The 22160-nt window shown below is 44.5% G+C and overlaps 1 protein-coding gene across 3 annotated transcripts in view; it reads right to left on the bottom strand.

The window, feature by feature from the left end:
- Positions 1-734: 734 nt before the first annotated feature.
- RGS6 (regulator of G protein signaling 6) overlaps positions 735-22160 on the bottom strand; it is a 296947-nt gene continuing 275521 nt past the window's right edge. Inside the window, exons 17-18 of one of the 3 annotated variants that reach the window (XM_026095735.2) lie at positions 20677-20730; positions 735-3156 (exon numbers count right to left, since the gene is read on the bottom strand). In XM_026095735.2, coding sequence (XP_025951520.2) covers positions 3106-3156; positions 20677-20730 — 105 coding nt within the window. In that variant the 3' untranslated portion in view covers positions 735-3105. Of the gene's footprint in view, positions 11653-20676; positions 20731-22160 lie in introns of all 3 variants that reach the window. The other 2 variants (XM_064512543.1, XM_026095737.2) reach the window with 2 other exon arrangements.

Genomic DNA, 22160 nt, shown 5'->3' with positions numbered 1-22160 from the left:
CAGATTAGCTTGCACGCGTGTGCATTTAAATGGCAAGCTGTTCAACATCCAGGCCCCCTGATGCATGCCCATATGCATGCTCTCTGTGGCTGTAAAAATCCCCCCTCCCCCCACACCTCGACTGTGCAAACACAGCGTATTCCCTACAGGCAAAACATTGCAGCAGCTTGTATGAATGTCCTGCAGAAAAGGAGCTGGGCAGGTGGCACGGGGCGTTCCACCCACAAGGCATCTGCACATCTCCAAGGAAAATGCTGGCACTAAAGCTCCCTGCTCAGGCCATGACTCAGTTTCCGCCTGTCCTACGTGCCTGCCAGCATCCACTGCTTTAAGGAACGTGGGCAGCAAACCCAGGACCAGCAGCCATCAGTCCTTCCTGCGTGTGCCCAAGCACTGGAGGCAACTGAGGAAAACCTCCTTTCCCCGAACCTCCCCAGCATCTGAGAGGACCTGTCCAGTGTCAGGAATTCTCTGTAAAGCAGAGCCCCCGGTAACATAGCTTACCTTCTCTGCTCCAGGCTACACACCACTGAGTTTAATGCTTTAGGTGTGCATCCTACTTGAGAATGCTCTGCAGACCAGTTTGAGGGTTCGTTAAGACAGACCTCCCATGCTAGTGCAAGGAAATGGGGGAAATGCCTCAGCCCAGGGACTGTGCAGTGCTGGCATGAAGACTAGTCTGGGATGTAAGCTGTTGCTGGTTTACAGATGTCCAGCAACACATGGCAATGATGGCTTTGGCATAGCTAAGAAAACCATAAATAAGGCTGTGAGAAGTGCAGCCTTTCCATTTTCCTAGGGGTGACAGAAGGGGCCATGTGTGAAGGTGCATGAATGCACAACTGGGCCTTTCTGCAAGGCCCACTATTACCAGACCAGACCCTTCGGCCGGGTGGGCAACAGGGAAGAGAGACGAGCCCAGCAAAGACAGCTATGTGACAATTTGGAGGTGACCAAATGTCCCTTTCAGAGGCAGCACACCACCCAAGTGTACACGCACATCCGTGATGGTTCTGCAGTCTTGGAACTCGCTTGTTTTTCATGTATGTGTAGGAAGAATTTGGTCTGAAGACCTCAGATAGGCATTTTATGGGAACTAGGCAAGTGCAAAGAACAAATATCAGTCTGAAAATTTTACTGTGTATTCATGCAGGTGTAGTGAGTCCTACAGAACTCCTCACTTAGGCAAAATCAGGGTAACAGGAGTTTTCTGGGCAAAAAATGAGATATCAAAGTGAGAAATTTCACAGATAAAGAGGGAAGATCCTTCTTCTGTCAGAAATGATGCTGGCCTGATTTTATGCATACAAAGGTCTTAAATATTAGGATAATATTTGCCTCAGCAGTGAATATTGTACACAGCCAGCTCTCTACTTAGCGAGATAGTTTTGCCTAGGTAGGAATGCAGACTTGCAGCCATATAGCAATTTCTACTACCTGCACAAAAAGTCAACTTGCCTTGGCATGAGTGAAGGAGATAGCAAGTGTCTATTTTCATGGATGTTTCAGATCTACACTGCTTGCAAAATACATAGGTACCCATTAGGAGGTTTTGTGGCACTAAATCAACTGAAACTTGGAATTTTTTTATATAGACAATATACTATATGTGAATGCAGCCCATTTGCCATACTGCAGCTAGTATATGCAGGTTTTTATCATTAAACAAGTTACTTGAGTTCTTTCCTCATCCTGAACCTCCACAGTCCCAACATTCTAAAACAATCTATTGGGTCACTCCTGCAGTTGTATTCACAGGTAAATGTCAGATGAGGTTTTAGTGAAAGCTCTTATCCTCAAATGGTACAATTTAATTTTTACAAATGGTGCTCCTCAACTGAGCCAGGTATCTTAGAATTATATCAAAGGCCTGGCAGGACATGCTACTGCTCGGAAAGGGTTATTTGGTACTCAAAACCCTGCCCATTCACAAACTGCTTCCACCAATCTCATCTCCATGAATTCACTCCTCACTGTAGACTGAATTTTGCTCTCAGCTATGCCTGCCCACATCCTGAGTAATCAAACAGGATCATCAGGGTTAGTTTTTCCTCCATAAAATACAAGCAGATTTTGGCCCTCTGTGATTGCAGGGACCTCTAAGTCGTTCACGTCTATCTACTTGGAGTAAAACTTGAACAGCCATCATTGAATAAATATGTAAAATTTTAAATAAATAGAAAAACAAGTACAATATAAAACATCTCACTTTTAAATACTGTGTGTGTGTGTGTGTGTGTGTGCGCGCACGCGCACGTGCGCGCGTATTTGCATTATACATCTAAAACATTACTTATTAAGCATCAGGCAGAATCTGATCACATTTGCACTAAATGTACATGCAGAGTAATTCCACCAGCGCCAGAGGATTTATACCAAGATCAGAGTCTGACTCAACGAGACAGATCCTCAGGTGAGGTAAACCACTCATGCTCTGCTGACTTCAGCTGAGGATCTGGCTGTCTTTGGACATGCTTCATGCTGTTGGAAGGACAGCAAATGAAGAACTTAGTGCATTTTTTTTCTTTTTCTAACCATTATTTTGAAGGAGAAGAGACAGAGGAAAGAAAAATGAAGCAGAAGTCAATGAATCTGCAGGAGAAATGAATTTGCTATTGTGTGAAAAGGAGAAGCAGCTTCCAGTAGATATTTTGTCAGATTCAGATGGCCACAAGAAAGGGAGCAAATGGGATTGTGGTGGCATCTATTACAGCCATGTTTGCACCAGGGAGAGAAGAGATGAAGGAATAATACTGATCTCTCTCAGCTCTTCTTTCTCTAAGTTGCGGTTGGGTCTGTTTCCTTAAATAATACGATACCAAGCCCTTGCCTTGGTGACCTTCTGTATACAGTGAAGTGTGCTCCTCCAAAACCAAGTAGGAAACAAAGTACCTTTACAGAACTCAGTGTCCTTACAAAGCTGTACAAGTAAGAAAGTGTTGATGTAAACTATGAAGAGAGGAGTCTCTGGCGCGTCGCTCTCCCCTTGCTCTCACTCCCTCTCTCTCACAGCGACCCATTCTCCCCACAACGAAACGTCCTCTGCGGAGGCCCCGCGCGGCTCTCCCTCGGCGCTGTCAGCGGCGGCTCGCTCGGCTGAAGCTGTCAGGAGGACTGCATCAGGCCTGTGAGGCGCTTGCTCGCCAGGGACTTTCCCTAGAGGGACGAACAAACAGAGAGAAGAAGGGAGCCGAACACGTGAGCCAGGCTGCCGTGCCGGGACCCGGGCGCCAGCCGTCGGCAGGAGCAGGCTCGCTCAGCCGGCGCGACGCAGAGCAGCCCCAGAGCCCGCAGACCCGTCTGGCTGCCAGGCCCGCGCACCGCTCCCCGCGGCAGCGGAGGGATCCCGTGGCTGCCCGCCCCGGCCCTGCTGACAGGGGCGGGAAACACGATGTCAGCCTGCTCTTGGCCTTGCAGACGCCTGCATTTTTGCCCCAGGTGCGTGATTTTGCAAAGGAGGCTCCACCTATGATGTCCAGGGAGCTACTTCTCAAAATGGTCAGACGCGCCCCTGGACATGGTCTTGTGAAGATGCTGTCACGTGGGAATCACTCCAAACACCATCCGGTCCTATGCTCACTGCTTACACTGACCAAAGCAGTCCTGCTGGTGGCAGGGCCACTACTCTTGTGCAAAGTGCTACTCCAGGTAAGTAAGGGCTACAAAACTGAGGCTATAATGAAACTTCTGACATCTTTCCCACAGTGCCTGAGTTTTAAATCAGTATCATCCGTGCATATCCATCAGAACCAGAAAATGATTTTAGAGATAGCCTAGTCTGCCCCTGGACTGCTGCCACACCACATCGCACTCCCCTGTCATCTGCCTCCTTGCTCCTTGCTGCCCACTTGGGTCTGGCTCCCTGCCTTCCCTTTGCTCTCCTCCTAAACCCGACAGAGGCACGTGGCCACAGAAGGCTTGCTCGCACTGCTGGCATCCACAGGAACTTTCCCACTGACTCCAGGGAGTGAGGGACCAAGGGCCAGGTGCAGGGAAGGTCACCTGCATATTTGAATCCCTTCATTGGCCTACTCCATCCAGCCGCTGCTTTCACTCAAGAGCAAGAAAGGCTCTACAGCAGATCTTCACCATTTGCACACAGTAGGAGAGGTGTGATACCTTTGCAGTTACAGTAATAACAATGTAAAGTTGTTTCATGCATTGCATCTGTTGCTGAGTTTCTTTGGGCAGCTTTCTTCTTGAAGAATTATGTTTTTCCTTAAAAAAAGGTCTTGGCTGAAATAAACATCCAGGGAATATCAGAGAGGACTGGAATACCTAGTAGATCTTAAACAACCTCCGTCAGCCAAAAATTCCTTTCTAATAGAAAGTCTTACTCATTGCTGTTTGAAAGGATGATTCACACAAAGAGAAACAGACTATACAGTGAAACTGAGTACACGCAAAATGTAAGAAAATTTGAAATGTAAAACTTAGCAGCTCATCTGAAATAAACCTTGTTTAACAAGCTAACATGCTAAGAAAAAAATGAAGCTCCTTCGATTTCTCATCTCTTCCAATTGAGGGATACACCAAGGGGTTATAACAGTTCTACACAGAAGCCTAATTTCTTTACTCAGATGCATGGATTTTACCAGATAATTTGCTTGTCTGCACACTCAAATTCAGCCTAATTTTACCACTTTCGGTATATTGGCAGACTGCTGTTAAAAACACTTGTCATTTAAAATGTACTGCCTAGGAAGAGAGAGCCATTGTCAAAGCGCTGTAGTTCTTTCAGTCTTCATCGATTTAGAAGAGAATTCCCAGCGAGTGCCACATCACATGACGGACCATCTCACCCAGATTTCAGCTCACAGCAGATACTTCAGCACCACTGCTGTTTAAAGCAAACTTTTCTTCTTCCATTGTAAATCAAATGCGTGATTACTATTACTATTACTTCTGAAATGCACATCCGGGAAGCTTGGCCCAGTGCTACCCCCAAAGGCAAAAAAGGTGCTCAGAAGGGCAGCGTGGCAGGGCTTCCAGCACCGCCTCTGCAGCTGTCACCGCTCGGCCACTGAGGAATACCAGAGAAAGACTGCTACGGAATTATTAGTTCTCAAATTCAATTTAAAGAAAAAACAAAGCAAACTATTGTGCACAGACTGTGTGCATGTGGGTGTTAATTGTTGGAAGAATAGCACGGTTAGTTTTAGAAAAAAATGTTAGTTCCAATCTATATTTGGATAGTTCCTTAGCAAAACCTCAAATAAGCCTTGGGTTTGTATAATAACTATTCAGTCAGACTTTAAATAATCTGAGACAGGCATTTTCTCGTGTTATCTTCTTACAGGCAGACGCCTTGGGGGAATGCCAGCTTCTCGTGTCACAGTCCAGCTCGGAGGGATGAGTAAATGCTGTTCCACATCAAATTCTGATTTAGCATGCACATGCTCAAACCGGGAAGAGGAAGTGCGAGAGTCAGTGCCATGCTGGGCAGAGGGCAAGAGGCAGCTGACAGCAGATCCCAGGCAGGAAGGGTGCCACTGGGGAAGGTGGATCTGAAAACGGGGCTCCGGGCTGCCGCTAGAGCAGAGCAGCAAAGCACCCACAGGCAGGGCAGATACCAGGGGGAGTTGGTGGGCTGCATGGGAGCCATGCCACGGGGAAGCGCTCCAGACATCTTGCATCTTCCCCGTCACTGGTTCCAGCGGCAACTGTTACCCTTCACGGTCAAAGGCAGTGGGCTCCATCTGCAGCTCTCCTGATCTCAGGGTAAAGGTGTTAGCCTGGGAACCGCTATCCAGTTTCTGGCTCTGCAGCAAACTTCCTGCGTGCAAGCTTGGATGAGTCACCTAAAATGTAACCAAGGTTGCTGGGAAGAGAAGTGCATCAATAAAATGTGAGGTGCTGAACAGCATCGCGCTCAGGGACATGCAAGCAGATGGATGCAAGTTCTGCTTCAAGACAGGAAGAAACAGCCAGAGATGTTGTTTAATCGCCGGTTGTATCTACCTCTTTGATAAGACAGATGGTGAAAGGGTCCCTGGAATTATGCACATAGATTAATACTGTGAATTTTTTGGCTACAAATAAGAGCATTGGGACTGTAAGTGTAATGATCAGCTTGGATACCAAACTGTCCTCCAACTAAAGGAATATTTAAGTATGGGATTTTGTTTCAACCCGATGTAGAGAGTTTTGGTTTGAATTATATGAACATCTGCAGTCAGGAGGTTGTTAAGATACAGGTGTTTGGTTTGAGCTTCTCTCGTCTTAGACCTAATCATTAGAAAAAATAAGGAATAAGGAAAACTGGACTTCATTAGGAAAACTGGTATCAGTTTCCTGTTATTAAAATGAACAATGGGGAGCAAAATATCATGACGCAGGGGAAAATACTGGATGGGATCCACTTGCTGAGGTAAACCGTCGTAAGAAGGCAGTTGTTTTCAGAGAATTGCCGCTGATTTACACCAGTTGAAGGGCTTGTCCACGGTATTTACATTTCCTTTTTTAGCCCTTCACTGCTTCATGGGCTCGAAGTCCACCAGGAGACAAAAAAATGGAAACATACAAAACATTCCTTAGTGCCTCATCTTGCATTCAGTTAGCTGGAAGATAAAAAATAAAGCACAGATCATGCAACGGCTCCTTTGTACGGTGCACCTGGTCGTTCCCCAGCCAGCAAGCTATCCCTTCATTATGCCCAAACTTTCCTGTCAAACACACCCTCCTCTGCTTGCAGGAGAGGGTTGATGGCCAAATGGTGTAGCACAACCTCAGAGTGCCTTAGTGTAACCGGTTTTGTGTGGCTGTAAGAGGAACGTACATCCCTCAAAGGCGGCAGGAGCTGCGCAGAATGGGTGAGGGTAGGCTGCGTCCCTGGAGGTATGACCTGCTCCTCTTTTTGCAAAGGATGGCGCCCACCTTCAAGGATCAGCTTCAAAACATCGCTCCGAGGTGCTGCCAGCCTGGCCTGGCAGAGGTGTATTTGCAGCCCGGGCTGCCCACGCAGGTCGCGGTGCTGCATGCGCAGCATGTTTGCGCTGCAGTGTTACATGCACAGCGCTAACGAGGCGGCATCCGTGTCCACCGCTTGCACCAGGGACTGGCTCTGACACCACCACCCGGCCCTGAGCACAGACGCAGGAGTCAGTTGGGTGAAAGACTTCTGTGGGGAGCTGGAAGAAGCTGCAGCAGTTCATAGCCAGGTGCAATACATGCCAAAAAAGTTTAGGCCCAAGCAGTCATTTTGGGCCTGACCCCAGGCTCAGTCGGCGTTCCCTCGGTGACGTCTTTGACGGAGTGAGGAATGTTTCGGATTATTACGACGTGAAAACTTGGCACAAAAAGCTCGTAATTTCTTAATAAAGTTTCAACCAAAATACATGATTTTTTCCTTCCAGATGTCTTTGTTTAGCATGAACTCAGCTCCTTCCCCCACATTTCTACCTTTCCTTTTCTCACTGAAAGAAAATGTCAGCAATTCATGCCTTATTTGCAAGAGACATTTCACCTAAGCTGTGCTGGCAGGGGATTTGGAAAGCATATGATTTTAAGTTCAGTACGCTACAGAGCTTCTTATCCTCTGTCACACACATAAATTGAATAACTTAAGGCAAGGTTAGAGTGGACATGAGGAGTAAACTTTTTATATCTAATCTTCCAGCTGTAAAATATTTGTCACTCGTAATTAGGGTTACAACAACTAAAAATCCAGACTGTTGTCATTCAAACAGCATAGCGCAAGCAGTAGGGCATATGTTGTAGGGCATATGTTGTGTGTCCTGTTGAATTGAGGAATATTTTCTTTTCCGTTGTTCCCTGCAAACAGCTGAACTGTAATATAGCTTTCAGGCAAGATCACATGTAGATTCATTGTATCTAGGTAAAAGGAACTTCCAGTTCTGTCTGTGCAGCTGAATGAATCTGCTACCCCTGAACACTGGCATGACAGTAGTCCCGGTTTAAGAGGCAGTGGAAAGTCTGAACTTGGAATAACCCAAGAAAATTTCGGGGAATTCTTAATAAATCTTCTGCAATTCCCCATCAGAATTAGACTTCCACGTACGCAGCCCATCCTATTGCTTGGCTATCTGTAGGGCAGTGGACCAGATCCTGCCATTTTCTGACTGTCAGGGTCCTCACTGAGACCTGCTGAAGTGAAGATTAACCTGTGGGTCACAGGAGGTGCTTATCATCTATGATACCTGAGCCTTTGCTGAGTGGCTACTAAATTAAAATGTAAAATGCAATTAACAATTATTTTAATGAAGCGGAATGCAGCAATTAAACATAGGCAAGAAGTCAAACAAGAGAAAAAAGTAATGTCCCACACAAAAAGGAGGCAGCACTCCTGCCAGATGTCCTGAATGAACCATGGGAGTTTCCATCTTGCTCTTTGCTAGCTGTTCAGCTAACAAAGCCAGCACTTTGCACAGGTGGGAGGGAAGGCAAAGGCTGTGAACTATTTTCTTTTAAACTTTCAAATAGAAAATTCTGTTTTGTTCCATACCTGTGGTTTCACACACTGTTAATGTGCTTTGCCCAGCATTTATCTAACATTTATCTAACATGCAGACGTTAACCACCATCAGCATGCGCTAGTCAGCACTCACCATGCACTTTGGCAGCGACTTACCTGAATGCCCAGGTAGTAGCTCTCCCATAGGGAGTTTTGTGGCTGCAGAAACGGGGGAGGAAGCATGTGGGAAGCTTCTGGTATTTCAGCACAGGCTCCCTTTTCCCCATATCAACACAGACCAAAGCACTCTCATGCTGACTGTTTCCCTCCATGCTCTCCACCCACCAGCTTTGTATTTTGCCTGCTATACCTGACTCTACTTCTTGTTTTTCACCCCTCCTTACTGCCAATGTCCTGCCCTCTTCCCAGCCCACTGCCCGGTCTGGTCTGGTCAGAGCAGCACCTTCCCAGAGGAGAAGCCATCTCCTCTGAAGCCCCTTCCCTTTATTCCTCCTCCAGCAGAGGATGGCTGGTCTGTGTCTCTGCTGCAGACAAAAATTTTGCTTCCATGAGCATGAATTTGAGGTTTTTCACATGGTGACAGGCATGGCTCGCACTTTGTACCTCTTAGCTAATGCACTACAAGAAGTTCAGCAGTGGGCAAGCCACGTCCTGCCACCAAGCTTTCCTCCTGAAGAAAGAGATTTCCAGGCTCCTAGCCCTTCCATCATTCTTTTTTTCAATGTTACACTACACTGCAGATCCTAGGGAATTTTATTTCTGTGTCATTTTAAAATATTCTTTTTATTAGATTTTTTTTTCTTGAAAGATACATTGCAAACAAAGGATAAGTAACATAAATTAATCAAGTTAAATATGAAACAGAGATAAAGACATAAAGAAAAATAACTTAGTTCAACACAAACTAAACACAGAGACAGAAACTAATAACAAATTTCACTTAAATTAGCACACAAAATGCAGTGGAGAATACCATCAACTCTGTGCTGACACAGACTGAAAACCAGAGGTACAATACGGCTGTTGTTGTAAGTACGCAGGCGGCTACTCACTTGCAGCTCACCTGCTCTAACCAGCACAGTCTCAAGAGTTACCTCCAAAATACTGCACAGTGGGCCCCACTCCTCTTGTAAGGCTTGACTAGCAAGTTAAACTCACCTACTGTCCGTTACTGCTGATCACAGTTAAGCAGGCTGTTTAAACCATGGATTAGGTTTCTACATTTGCTATTCCTTCCTTTCTTCTCTTTCAGGTTATAGCACTATGGGAACAGATCAGAGCTGGAGCCCAATTAAAATGAACACTGTCTGTACCCACTTTATTTTCTGAGAATTTCCTATGTTTCCTAAGCAAGGCATTGTGTTTTACTATGAGAAATACTAGTGCAATAGGGCTGCATATGAAACAAGGAACTTCACAGAGCCCAGCGGTCACCTACTCCTAGAGCACCTTCCTCTGCTACCATTCCACCAGTAACGAGAGGAAGGTCCTCTTCTGGTGTGGAGTAGTTTGGGCCCCTTGAAACTGAGAATGTGTTTGAGCCAATTTCGACACTAGTTAAAGCAACCTAGGAACTGCTTAAACTTGTCACACTGAAGGACAGTTCTGAGAAACCATACAGTAGTAGAGGTTAGTCCTTACTGCAGTGCTGGGTTAGGGCAGATGAGAGTCCAGAATCTGTCTCATCAGAGCGCTTCCCCAGAAAGAGTAGCTTAGTGATGTTTGAAACTATGGTTTGCAATCTGTACCATCCCTAGTTATTTTATTGGGGCCCTTCTAAATGTTAACTCCTCCCTCCTGCAACCCACTTAGTCATGCCAGCTTGGAAAGACACTGTCTGTTAATGCATGTGTCCTGCAGGGGAAGGCAGGTTTCAGAAGAGAGCTCTTCTGAGAAAGACACTGAAGCCGGTATGTGAAATGTCTCGCAGAAACTGCTATTCCAGAATAGCCAGAAGCTCAGGGCCTCTGCAGGGACACTAATCTGTCTGTTCAACTCAAATCTGTCAGGTAACTCCTACAATATATTCACAAGTCACTTAAGTATGGTGGGTGTCTTGCACGCAGGTGCACGCTGCAGTGTGCCTGTGTGCCTGGACCTCAGCACTGCCAAATGGACTGCCTTGGGCTAAGGATCAAGAGTCTGTCCCTCTCTGACAAAAAAACCACAACCAGGGAGGCGCAGAGAGCTCTGGCTCTATTCCCAGCTTTGGTTCTGGTTCCTCAGTGGGGAGGCTGTGTCCCCAGGGAAGGAAAATGCAAGCCCTATTTCTCTGAGTCTCTATGCGAAGCTCAAGGCCCCAGCTTTCAGTGTGTCCTTTTATACTCTCTCCTTATTCTCAGCGCTGAACGGCCACAACGCCAGGGACACCTAGGCATCCAGACTTTAGGGTCAGCAGCCCAGGTCTTGGAAGAGGCAGACTCTCTGCTGCTATTTAGTCATGAGCAGCTGTGAAGCTGAGAAGAATTATAAAAATTTCACTTAGCAACTGCCAAGTCCCAGCAGTACACTTGAGCTCAGAAATGCGATGTGTCAATGTTTCTAAAACAGTTTTTGGAATTTTCATTCATGGAAGAAAACCTGGAAAATGGTAAATTTTCCCATAAAGCAGAAATTCCTTACATCCCTCCCTGTTCCAAGTAATCAGCTGTTAAATCACTGCAGCCAGCGTGCAATGGCGTAGTAATGGCTTTTGTCATGCCACTTTGAAAAATGCCCGTACTGTATGTTGCCAGTTTAGCTCTCAGGCAGGGTGGGAGTCTGTTGTTCTCTTTGTGTGCAATGGACTCAATTTGTTTAACTTCCTTCAGCGGTACTGAGAACCAGATGTGTAAATACCTTGCGCAGGCAGAGGAAAGGAGAAACACCACTAAAATATTGTACCTCTCCAGAATATTAGAATCACCTTGGCTGAAATCACAGCAGGGACTAAACAACCCTGCTGAACACCTTGCTAGAGCAGGGGATTCTGCATCTGAATTTGGCAGCTACAACTCTCTGTAGTGGCAAGGTACAAAGCTTTATCTTTCAGAGTTTGGCTGTGGCTGGAATAAAAGACAGTAAATGAATAGTAAGTATATCCTGAACTTCATATAGCACCTTTCATCCAGAAGGATCCCAAAGCACTTTACAAACTGTATATATAGGGGTCACTCACCCACTGCTGGAATGTAGCGACCTCTGGGGCGTAACGCAGCTGCCATTCTGCGCCAGCAACACTACACAACAGTGTTTTTAGGAAGGGAAGTGAAGAATAACTTATCCACCAGTAACGACGAATACTTATCTTTTAAAGGAGCCCCTGTATATAGAATAGACTATGCAGCATACATGCAATACATGCAACCCACCATTTACAGAGCAGAACAGCATGCAGTGTAAACCCATACAGCACAGGCTTTTACAGATAAGGTACTATGCAGATAGCAGGAATAGATGCTGTGTATTCAAGCATGCAGTGAATAGTCAATACATGCACTGTACACAACATGCACATGGTCCTCCACAGTGTTAGGTACTGACTAATTATCATATATAAGAGAATGAATAGATGAGAAGTTGTGAATGTTGACTAGATCCCCTCATGCTTTGGATGCATTCTGATGCTTTCCACCACCTACATAATACAAGTACCTTTGCCCAGGCAAAAAACAGTATTTGTTAATGACTAGAGTACTGAGCAAGCAAATTTTTAAGTAAAATATCTTTCAAAGAACAATACTGATGGCTTTCCTTGGTGCAGAATCTAAGGAACTTTGTTATCCATTCCTAAACCTTTCCTTCCTAGTTTTCTGTTCCTGATACCCACTTCATCAGAATCTCAGTGTATCACTTTTGTATACTTACCACAGGTTATATACCTTTATTCTCTGGTCATAATGGCTTAAACTTTTGGCTTTATTATTTTGCAGGTCATGAATACCTTCCATGCCCTCATAGGCTGCTACCTATTTATGCAGTTATGTGCAGCTGGGAAAGTGATAGGTAAGTACAGGTGCACTGCCAGCTTTATGAAATTGCCAAGGAACTAGTTAAAAAGAGAGTCCTGATGATACGAGGTATCAATTTGTTCTACAGTCCGATGCCTTCTTCACTGTGTTTATGGTTCGTATTTGTAATACATCACAGTGACAGTTGTGCAAAATATCACAAAATTCACCTGAGAAAGATCCCATCAACACTTATCACGTGTGACACCATACTCAAGAATAGGAACAGGACTGTTAGAGTGTGACGTGGACTTTGAACCAATGGCAGACAAAAAGAGAGGACATAACCAGAATAGCATGAGTCAGTAGCAGCAGCCAAGAATCATGGATGAAGTTGAGGATCAGGAAGACGGGAAAGCAGCAGCAGGGAAGAACAAGGATAACAACACAGAGTGGGAACAGAAGACCGCCGAGAGCAGCTAGGTCAGGACAGCCACGCAGGTAGGGTAGAGACTAAGGTTATCGGAGCTGTATAATATAAATGTAGAGAGCCACAGGTAAACATGGGACTGAATCATCTTTGGGTTTCACTGACTCCTGTGGGTTTACTATGCTGCACCTGGATGCACATACAGCCACAGAGTTCAGCTCCACCTACTCACTGGCGATGCTCTCAGGGGAGCAGTGCTCCTCGTCTTTGGAAGAGACATTCTACCCTTGCTTCTCTGATGGCCACCAAAACCTGACTCCAGATTTGCCTTACACACGGAATTTGCCTCCTTAGTTTTAGGTGGCCTCTCCTCTCACCTGGGAAGTCCAGCATCAGTGAGTGTAACACAAAATACTATAGGAAGCTAATATATAAAGACAACTATATCATCATCAGAAGATACAAATCATTAATGCAAATATATATATCAGCTTTCATTGCCTTTTTCACCAGTGGTACTTTAGATTATTTGATAGTCTTAAAATGGCATCCCACAGTTTTTGATCAAAATATGTCTCACATAAACACACACACACAAGCATGTAGTCAATCAATTTTGGTGGCAAGTCCAGTTCCTGGAGTAAGTTAGAGCACTTTCAGAGCCATTCAAAATTGCTCCCAGTAGCCAGATTTGAGCAGAGCTGACCAAGTGCTGGCTATTCCCTCAATCTCTGTTTGCACTGATAGCAGTGGGGCTTAGGGTCAAGATGACACACACATCAGCATGGGGACCTCTCAAAGGAGAAGCTGCATCACAGACTTTAGGGATGCTTTTCATTGCCACCCTCTGTTAAAGATACAGGTGTCTATCCCTACCCAGGTTGGTATGTTTCTGTTCTGCAGGAACTTAGAATCAATTCAAAAATAAAAATCCTAGAGGGTTCTTGAGATCCTTCCTTAGAAGCATTAGACTTACTCCAACACAGCCTACACTTTGTTAGAACTGCAGTTCAGACTTGTGGACTGAAGGACAAAAAGCTGGTCTCCTCCTCCTGCCTCAGATATGCACTGGTTCTAGTATCCAAAGAGCTTCCTGAGCCAAGGATAGTTCAATATGAAACAGCTGGAAGATACCACAAAACTAAAGCAGATGAAGTGCTACCATGAAAATGCCAGTTACCATTACTGCAAGGAAGAGAGCATTTTAGATTCCAAACAGAAAGCATCCTGGCCACAGACCATGAACTATATCAAATACAGCATCTTAAGTCATATCTTTGTTCCTGGAAAAGCCATCTCTGCATGAAAAACCAAGGTGGGACACTGGCTCCACAGCTGTTGAGATGTATGTCTGGGACTTTGCCCACAATGCTCCTGCATGGATGGGAATAGAAAATAGCCCAGCTGCTGCTAATGCAAGGAATACAGACATTCCTGCTTACCACTTTTTGCATTCTCACTATTGCAGTAGTCTCTTACGGTCAATGAAGCTGCACCAGTCTGTCGATTCAACTGTTCACTTCTAGCTAGGAACACTCTTTGGTCTTCCTTCACTTGCTGTCCCATGCCAAACGTTCTGTCCATAATGCCCAAGATTCTTCAAAGGAAAGTCCATTAAAGAGCCTCTGTTCTCCTATTCTTAACCGACAATGTACTTCCTATGCAGCTCGAACACTGAGCACCTCTCCTTTCACCTTATTCTCCTTCTCTATTGAGTTGAATTTTCTGTCTGGAAAAGCTCCCTGCTTCTTCATACCTGATTTCTTGATTTATTCCACACCACATCTCTTTTCTGTATCTGGTGTCTTCTACTATTCTAGCTTTAAAATGAATGTCCTGAGTCTTTCAGTCTCACTGTATACTCACATTTCCCCTGGGACTTAACAGGAGCGCTCCTTTTCCCGTTAAGTATTGCACACTTTACAGACTGTAGTGATGGAAGATAAAATACAACCTGTAGTTTACCATGTGCAAGTGTAGGCTGTTAGCAGCTATGATAGGCCTATACAAATCACACATAGGCATATACTGCACTGGACTACCATTGCCTGAGGAAGGAGGCAAGGAGAAGAAAATGTGAGCGAAGGGATTTCCCATAGACTCCAACCCTTTTCTTCTTTACTCCTCCTAAACGGAAGTCTGGCATTTGCAACCTCAGACACCCACAATATACAGCCAGCTATTACATTACTTTACAACACTTTCTGGCTGAGATTGTTGGCTTGGTATGGGAGTTGACAGGCCCTGCCATTGCTTTGGCTGAGTTTCGTAAGTGGGCTCTGCCATCAAACACCTCTAACTTCTCCAGGGCTGCGCAGCTCTTGCTCGCATAGTCAATCAAAGGAAGAGACACAGGAGCTTCTCTATCTTCTTAAGGTAAAAGGCTTATCCAGTTCAAGAGCATAATGCCTAACTGCACGTAATGCCGATCAGTTCAGAAAAAGTTGTAAAAATTTCAAATAAAGACTACACCACTGATCTGGTGACTCTCCTGTTCTTTAAGGCATGGAGACTGAGAACCCTGGTCTTAGAACCTGCAAGCAGATGTGCCTTTTCTTCACAAATAAATCTCAATGGGGAATAAGATGCAGGGGTTTTCTTCTCAGTGCTGGTTCACTGCCTCAATATTGAGCCAGAAACTTCAACATCAGTCTTCTTATGAGGGAAATGCCTTCCTTGGAATATAGCAATTTTAGGAAAGTTTGAATGCAAATCTGAACATTATGGTCCAGGTTTATCTCTTAAAGTCACCTGCTGAGGCTGCTATCCATAGGTTTAATCTCTGTTATTGCTGGGGTAACTATCGCTGCTTTTAGACACAATACTCAGGATGCTGCAAGATGCAACAAGGGGACCCCCAGCTGTTTCCATTTTTATTAAATGTAAATGGCCACCAGCACAAGTTAGGCAGAGACTTGATGGCTTCCTTTGCAACATGAAAGCAGCAGTCATTTCTCTAAATGTACTCATTAAAATATATTTTCCTTCTACTCTTGGCCCTGAAGGATCATCTCAGCTTATGAGAACTAAGCTTCTGTCTATCTGATTATTAAATCATTTCTAAAGCAGATGGGAAACTACAGTGGTTTAAACAGCTAGGCTGAGACTGCATGGCTAAAAATAATATAGCAGGCTCCTTTTAATTAGTAAGATGATCAAATATGACAGAAGAGAGAGATGTAGATATATGGGTTGGTGTGTATGTGTGTCTTTAAAATTAAGTTATTACCTCAATACCAGGTATTATTTATAACATGTATGATACATGATGTCTGATTTTTATGATGCCATTTATCTTCACTTGGGAGGGAAGACGGGCTAACTCCGCTTTCATAACGTCAATCCTTGCTATATTCAAAAGGAGAACCGTAAGACAAACTTGCCACCATGTGCAGTGCCATCATTTTTTAAATGAGGTGGATTAATAAGTACTCTGATGCAACAGACTGTCCGATCTGCAGGGTGCTGCTTGCAGCGAGCGCGACTCCGTAAGATCGACCTTTCCCCAGGGCCCCCTTAGAAGGCACCGAAGAGCCAATCTAGTTTTATACCTGCAGATTGAAAGCATGGGAGTCAGGCACAGGGCTGATGGGGTCAGGGACAGGGATGTTTGCCACCCCACAGCACTGCTCATATATTTCTGAGGACTCTTTAAGCAACCGAGTAGATGAGAAGAGACATTTGCCACATCTCTGCTCCTGTGGCACTGGGTGATGTGTGCTACGTGGTGGTCTGCTCTGTGGCCCTTTGGTGTTCAGCAGACGACGGAGGACGGTGATGTTTGGTAGCAGGACTGCACGGCCAACACCCTGGCTGTGGCACAGCTGGGGCGCGGGGAGCCAGCTGGGGGCTGTGCTGCTGTGTGGGGGCCACCACCAGATGCACCGGTGTTGCAGTTGCCCCGTATGTTATTTCCTGGCTGCCTGCAGGAGGTCTGAGGCTCAGAGGCAGGATGGGAAATGACAAGAAAAACGTGAGCTACAGACATGGTAGCAGATAAGTGGAGGAATCTGAGGATGTTGGTGCATCGTATGCTGGGTGGGACAGACCTCCCTGACTCAGGGCAGGCGCATCTCCCTCCCTAGCCACTGCAAACAGGTCTGAGATGATCCTCTGAAAAGATCTGGAAGCAAAAGGCGAGCCACCACCACGGTGAAAATTCTCCTGACACAAACTTGCTGTCCTGTTCAATGCGGACCAGATAGCATCTGGCTTCCAGGAAGATCTGGTGCACTTCACAAAGGCAAAAACTTGGTGCACTCATTAGTTGTGAGCTGCCTTCTCCTGGCCAAAAGTACCAAAAAAAGGAAGAATTCTGGTAGGAATTAGGCAATAATATGAAAAAAAATCTGTCAAATCCTGTTCTTTCTAAAGGATGTCAAGAAGTATCGGGTTAAACACTGTCTCCTGGGTTGCGACTCAGAGATGAGCAGCAGTTGGACAAGATCAATGCCATTTGCTCCGAGTCTTGCGCTCTCTAAGTTAAGCTGCAAAGCTTTCCACCCAGCAGGGACAGCAATCTCGAAGTATCAAACGATTCACCTGAGGAGGGGTTTACCCAAAATGAGAAATGAAAAGCCTGCAACATTGTCTGCAGTTTGAAGACAAGGCTTTACTGTTACTTTGCTTTCCGAAGCGGTGCAATTTTTTCCTCTGCTTATCAAACGAGTGATGTTAAGATGCAAAAAACTGGAACAGGCAAACCAAGGAGGTCTGATATTTTTCTCTCAAGTGAAGACTCCTTTTCTAAGGAGTCCAGCATTTCTGGCTTTCTGGCTACAAATAGGGTTGAGCTGGTATGGCAGCCACCCAAATAAATACAGCACCATGAACAAGTGGTCAAAGGTGGTCCAACCTACCTTACCTACATGCTTCTGCTTTGGCCCTCTTCCACATACAGAGTTAGTGAAACTGAAGTTACCCAAACTTTTCAATACAATGATGCAAAATGAAACCATAATATTATTAGATACCTGTTTTCCCTATGTTGCCTACAAGGTGAATTGCATCCAATTTTAATAATAGAAACTTCTTTATTTAAAGAAATAGTGAGCTAAAAATAATTTAGAGGTTTTCAAGAGGCCTGAAGTGCCTGAGTTCTACAGGAAACATAACTGTTTGATGCCAAAAGAGAATATGGTCTGCATTTAAAAAATATTTTTTAAATATTCTTATAAACTTACTAATAACTGTGGTGGCATGGAAAGAACAAGCACAGCAAGACCGCTTTGCCTCCCACTGTAACTGCATTTGAGCTGTTGCTTGACTAATGGTTTTCTTGATGTTCTTGCTAAACGACATGCATCTTCAGTCAAATTTTAATCTTAAAATCTACATTTTAATCTTGAAATTCAAATTCAATTTATCTTAAGCTCATATTTTTATCCAAAACCAAAGTTTTGGAGTTATAAAATTCCCTCAAAAAATTTGCATTACATTTCACCTTCCAGTTCTGGAGTCTAATCTTTGAAACGGTTTCCATGTGAATGAAAAGGCTGCAAACAGCAGGCCTGCTTGCACAGCACCTGCCAGTCTTGGTCAGACTGCCGTGAGTTGTCTCAGGAGGCAGCACATGTGCTGAGCATCGCGAGCTACGTGGTCTACAGTAAGTGCTATTGTGAAAAGATGACCCCAATTCAGTCATCTCCCAAACTGTTGGGTCACAGGCCACAGTCAATTTTGAAAATTTCTCGGGTGCTTATTATGTTCTCTTGTCACCAGCTGGAGCACAGCAAGGAGGTGGCTCACTTCTATGGACAATTTACAGTACAGCCAATCCGGGAGCCACTCCACCTCTTGATGTCTTGAGACAAATAAACTTACAGTCCTACCTGTTTTGGATGGTCCTCTTATACCTATTATTGGAAAGCGGACCTCTTATTTTTCTATTTGAGAAACAGGCTTAGGGCTCGCTTCCAAAGAGAGCTGAGCATGGTGGCTCTCATCCAGCAAAGCCTCTAAACATATGCTTAATTTCAGCGTGCCTACGCAGGGTCAGCTTGAATATGTGAGCCTTTAATGAGCCATCACTAAAGTGTACTGGAGCTCTGGGAATGAAGGCCACGGAATTTCTTCACTCCTACACACTCAGGGAACTACAGCACATTTTGGAGAACTACAGCATGTAGAATTAACTTTGTCTTCATTGAGTCCCCTGAGTGCGCCATAAGGTTATTGCTTTGGTAGCGTTGCCCTTTGAGGATATTATGACATGCCAACATAGTGACTTTTTTCTTAACTGATGCTAGTGACAAACTGCCATAATGCAAAGCATAAAAAATCTAGACCTTTCTTAGTTCTTATGGCTACCATGCCATCATAGGATGATGTTTCATATCTGTATTAAGGAAGTGAACGAAAATGTTTACAGTATGCTAGCTGATATGACAAAAATGAATTAAAGTGCAGACCAATCTAAAATGATTATCTTTACAGGCACTTAGGTTGTAATTCCACCTTCCCAAATTGAACTCGTCATGTTACCCTTCAAATCAAATGTAAGAGAAAAATCTGTTCTCAGCTGTGTTACTATAAACCCAGCCAGTCTAACAAGGTGACAATTACTCTTCTATATACTTGGTGAATCTGGATGCACAATTTACCACTCAGTGTAAATATTTCTGTATAGTATGTTTAAAAAAACCTCTTGCCTGTTTCTTTTTCTGGCAGACTCTTAGAAAGTAGTAAATATGCAGATGGGCATAGTGGTACATTCGGTAGCAGCATATTTTAAATGTGTGTATATGCATTAGCTATTTAAATTCATTCCCCAGAAAGTGTGCCAGCGGATGTATTACAAAGCTCTGGATGCTACATTCGGGTTTGCCTGCGTAGTTAGAATGACAGCATCAGAAAGAACCGCCCTAGGCTTATTTGTTATATGACAGTTCACACTTACCTGTGCAGTTTCCCCCTTTCTATCTGTATGTACAAATATTTTGTATTTATATGCCGTGTGTACACATATAGTGTATATATAAATATACATACATACACACACACAAATGCAAGTATATGTACTGTATATACACATAGTCCAACAACTTTGTTTTAAAGCTGTTATAAAGCCAAAACAATGTTCACAAACTTTCTTTGAAATCTTTTCCTGTACAGCAGCTTCTATGGGCATCACCTGCTTGACGGCCATCTCTGCTCTCCTGGTATCACCCTACAGCTAATGATGGGCGACACGCGAGATTGTAGCAGCATGTAGAAATCATATAATGCATCAAGTCAAAACATGCTTGACCCTGAGCAACACCTGCGTGACTACCTGCTGCTGCTGCTGCTGCTGTGCTGGTGCTGGTGCTGGTCGGGTGCTGGCCCGGGGTCACCCCGCGGCACAGCCCGGTGCTGCCCCACGCCGTCCTGCGACCCTGCACCTCGGCTCCCCCTTCCTGTGCCCGCAGTGCCTGGCCCTGGCCCAGCGCCCGCTCCCTGACTCGCACCCCACTTCCCAACGAGTCGGCTGCGGATATGTATGTGTATATACATATGGTATCAGCGGCATGCACGGAGGTCAATACGGATACTGTATACTGCAACGGCACTGCTAGAACCATGCTCTTCTACGTCACTGTGCAAGGAAAAGCCACAACAAATGCTGTAGTGGGAACACAGCAAAAAGACAACCTTCCGCTGAATTCTAAACAAATATCGATTTACTAATGCAGTGATTATTAGCTAGAATGAGCATTATGGAATTCTGCTTTTTTCCCCCTTTTTTAGAGCTACTATTTAGATGAGCTACAGTATTAAAAGAGAAGCTGCAAAGATGCTATCTGCAAAAATAGAAGATGAAATAAAAAATTAAGCATCCACATTCCCCCCAACTAAAAATAAAGTTCTGAGGAAAGGGAGGAGGGAAAAAAAAAAGAACTTACCACACTGCGAGTGAACTTTTCTAGAGAAGTTCTACGACCTTGCTCATTCTCTGGCTTAACAGGGAAAAAAGTGGGGAGAAAAAATACAGAAAAAAAGCCTTCAGCTTAAGTGCAGTTTTTCAAACCAGCAGCAAAATATAAGGAAGCAGCAAAGGAAAAAAATTGTAAAAAAATGTAAAAAGCACAAATCAACCCCTTAAAGAATGAGATACATTGCTACTTTTACTTTTGGAGAATGTCACCTTTTCTCCTGCAAGTTTTTTGAACAATATTAAAGAAAAGAGTGTGTGAGTGAATACAGTGCTGGAGAAAAAAGCACTACTGAACTGATTGCCAGGAAACCTGCACTCCTCTATCCATCCAGAGGGTAGAAGCAGGTTTCCAATAAGCTTGGCTCAATCAGGACATAAGACAGTGTATGCTAACTGTGCAAGGCCATGGAAGATAAAGGCAGATTTGGGGCACTGATACTTTTGTATCCAGAATGCAGGGCTATTCATACATGAGAAAACATTCAACTTCACTATGAGAAGATAAGCATGTGCATCATGACTTTATTAACATATCCATGAGAGGATTGCTCACTGCAGCACCTCATTCATTTGGCGCAAGAGAGGCCTAATTGTCACTTACAAGGAATAACTAAATAACTTACTGGCATGTTTGTCAGAACATCTAATGGGAAAAAAAATGTTATGGAGAATACAAGAAACTCAATAATACGAAGGAAAGCTCATTGCAGTTGGAAATCTGTGAGCATTGCTGGTTTCCTGGGGAGAAACTTGTGGTGAGCCAGGGAAATGGCGATGATAAGATGGAAGCAAAAATGCAGTGAAGGGGCTAAGGAGCTACATATGAGGGAAAGCCACAGCATGAATTGTGCATGAGGGTGCCCTGCAACGCAGCATCGCACGGGAATTCCTTATCGGTCAGTGGTGCCTGCTCGCTATCCCTAGCTGCCACAAATTCATCCGCAATAACAACCCCCAGGAGAAAGCACAAGTGCAAAAACAGGTAAAGAAGATGTAAGGAACCAAAGTATGTCTGATAAATTGGATGAAAACTCATGTAAATGAGTCTGGGCAAAGCCTTTTGATTTTTCTTCAAGTTGATTATGGCTGTCATAAACTGCAGCACTCTGATGTCTAAGAGATTAATCTGAGGTGTCTCAGCCAGAGACTGGGCTGATTCTCCTTGATGAGTCACCTGAGGAAGACCAGAATGTAGGGCTATTTTAAGCCAAGCAACGCTCTTTGTCCAGAAGAAGGGGTCAAGCAACCTCCCCAACTTAAAACCATTTGAGAAAGCCACACCGCCAGCTCTGAGGTCCCCAAAGTGGTATCAAACATGAAAGCTACACGCACTAAGAGGAAAGAATATTAGAGCTGTTCGGTAACTTGAGGAGATTATTTAAAGTATGCTAAGTTGAATATTGTTTTTTAACATTTAGGACAACACTTCTGCAAGGAGAGAAATGATCTGAG

Source organism: Dromaius novaehollandiae, chromosome 5, assembly GCF_036370855.1.
Source record: "Dromaius novaehollandiae isolate bDroNov1 chromosome 5, bDroNov1.hap1, whole genome shotgun sequence".
Classification (NCBI taxonomy): Eukaryota; Metazoa; Chordata; class Aves; order Casuariiformes; family Dromaiidae; genus Dromaius; species Dromaius novaehollandiae.
Note: the sequence above shows the minus strand (reverse complement) of the source record. Positions and strands in the feature narration are given on the sequence as shown.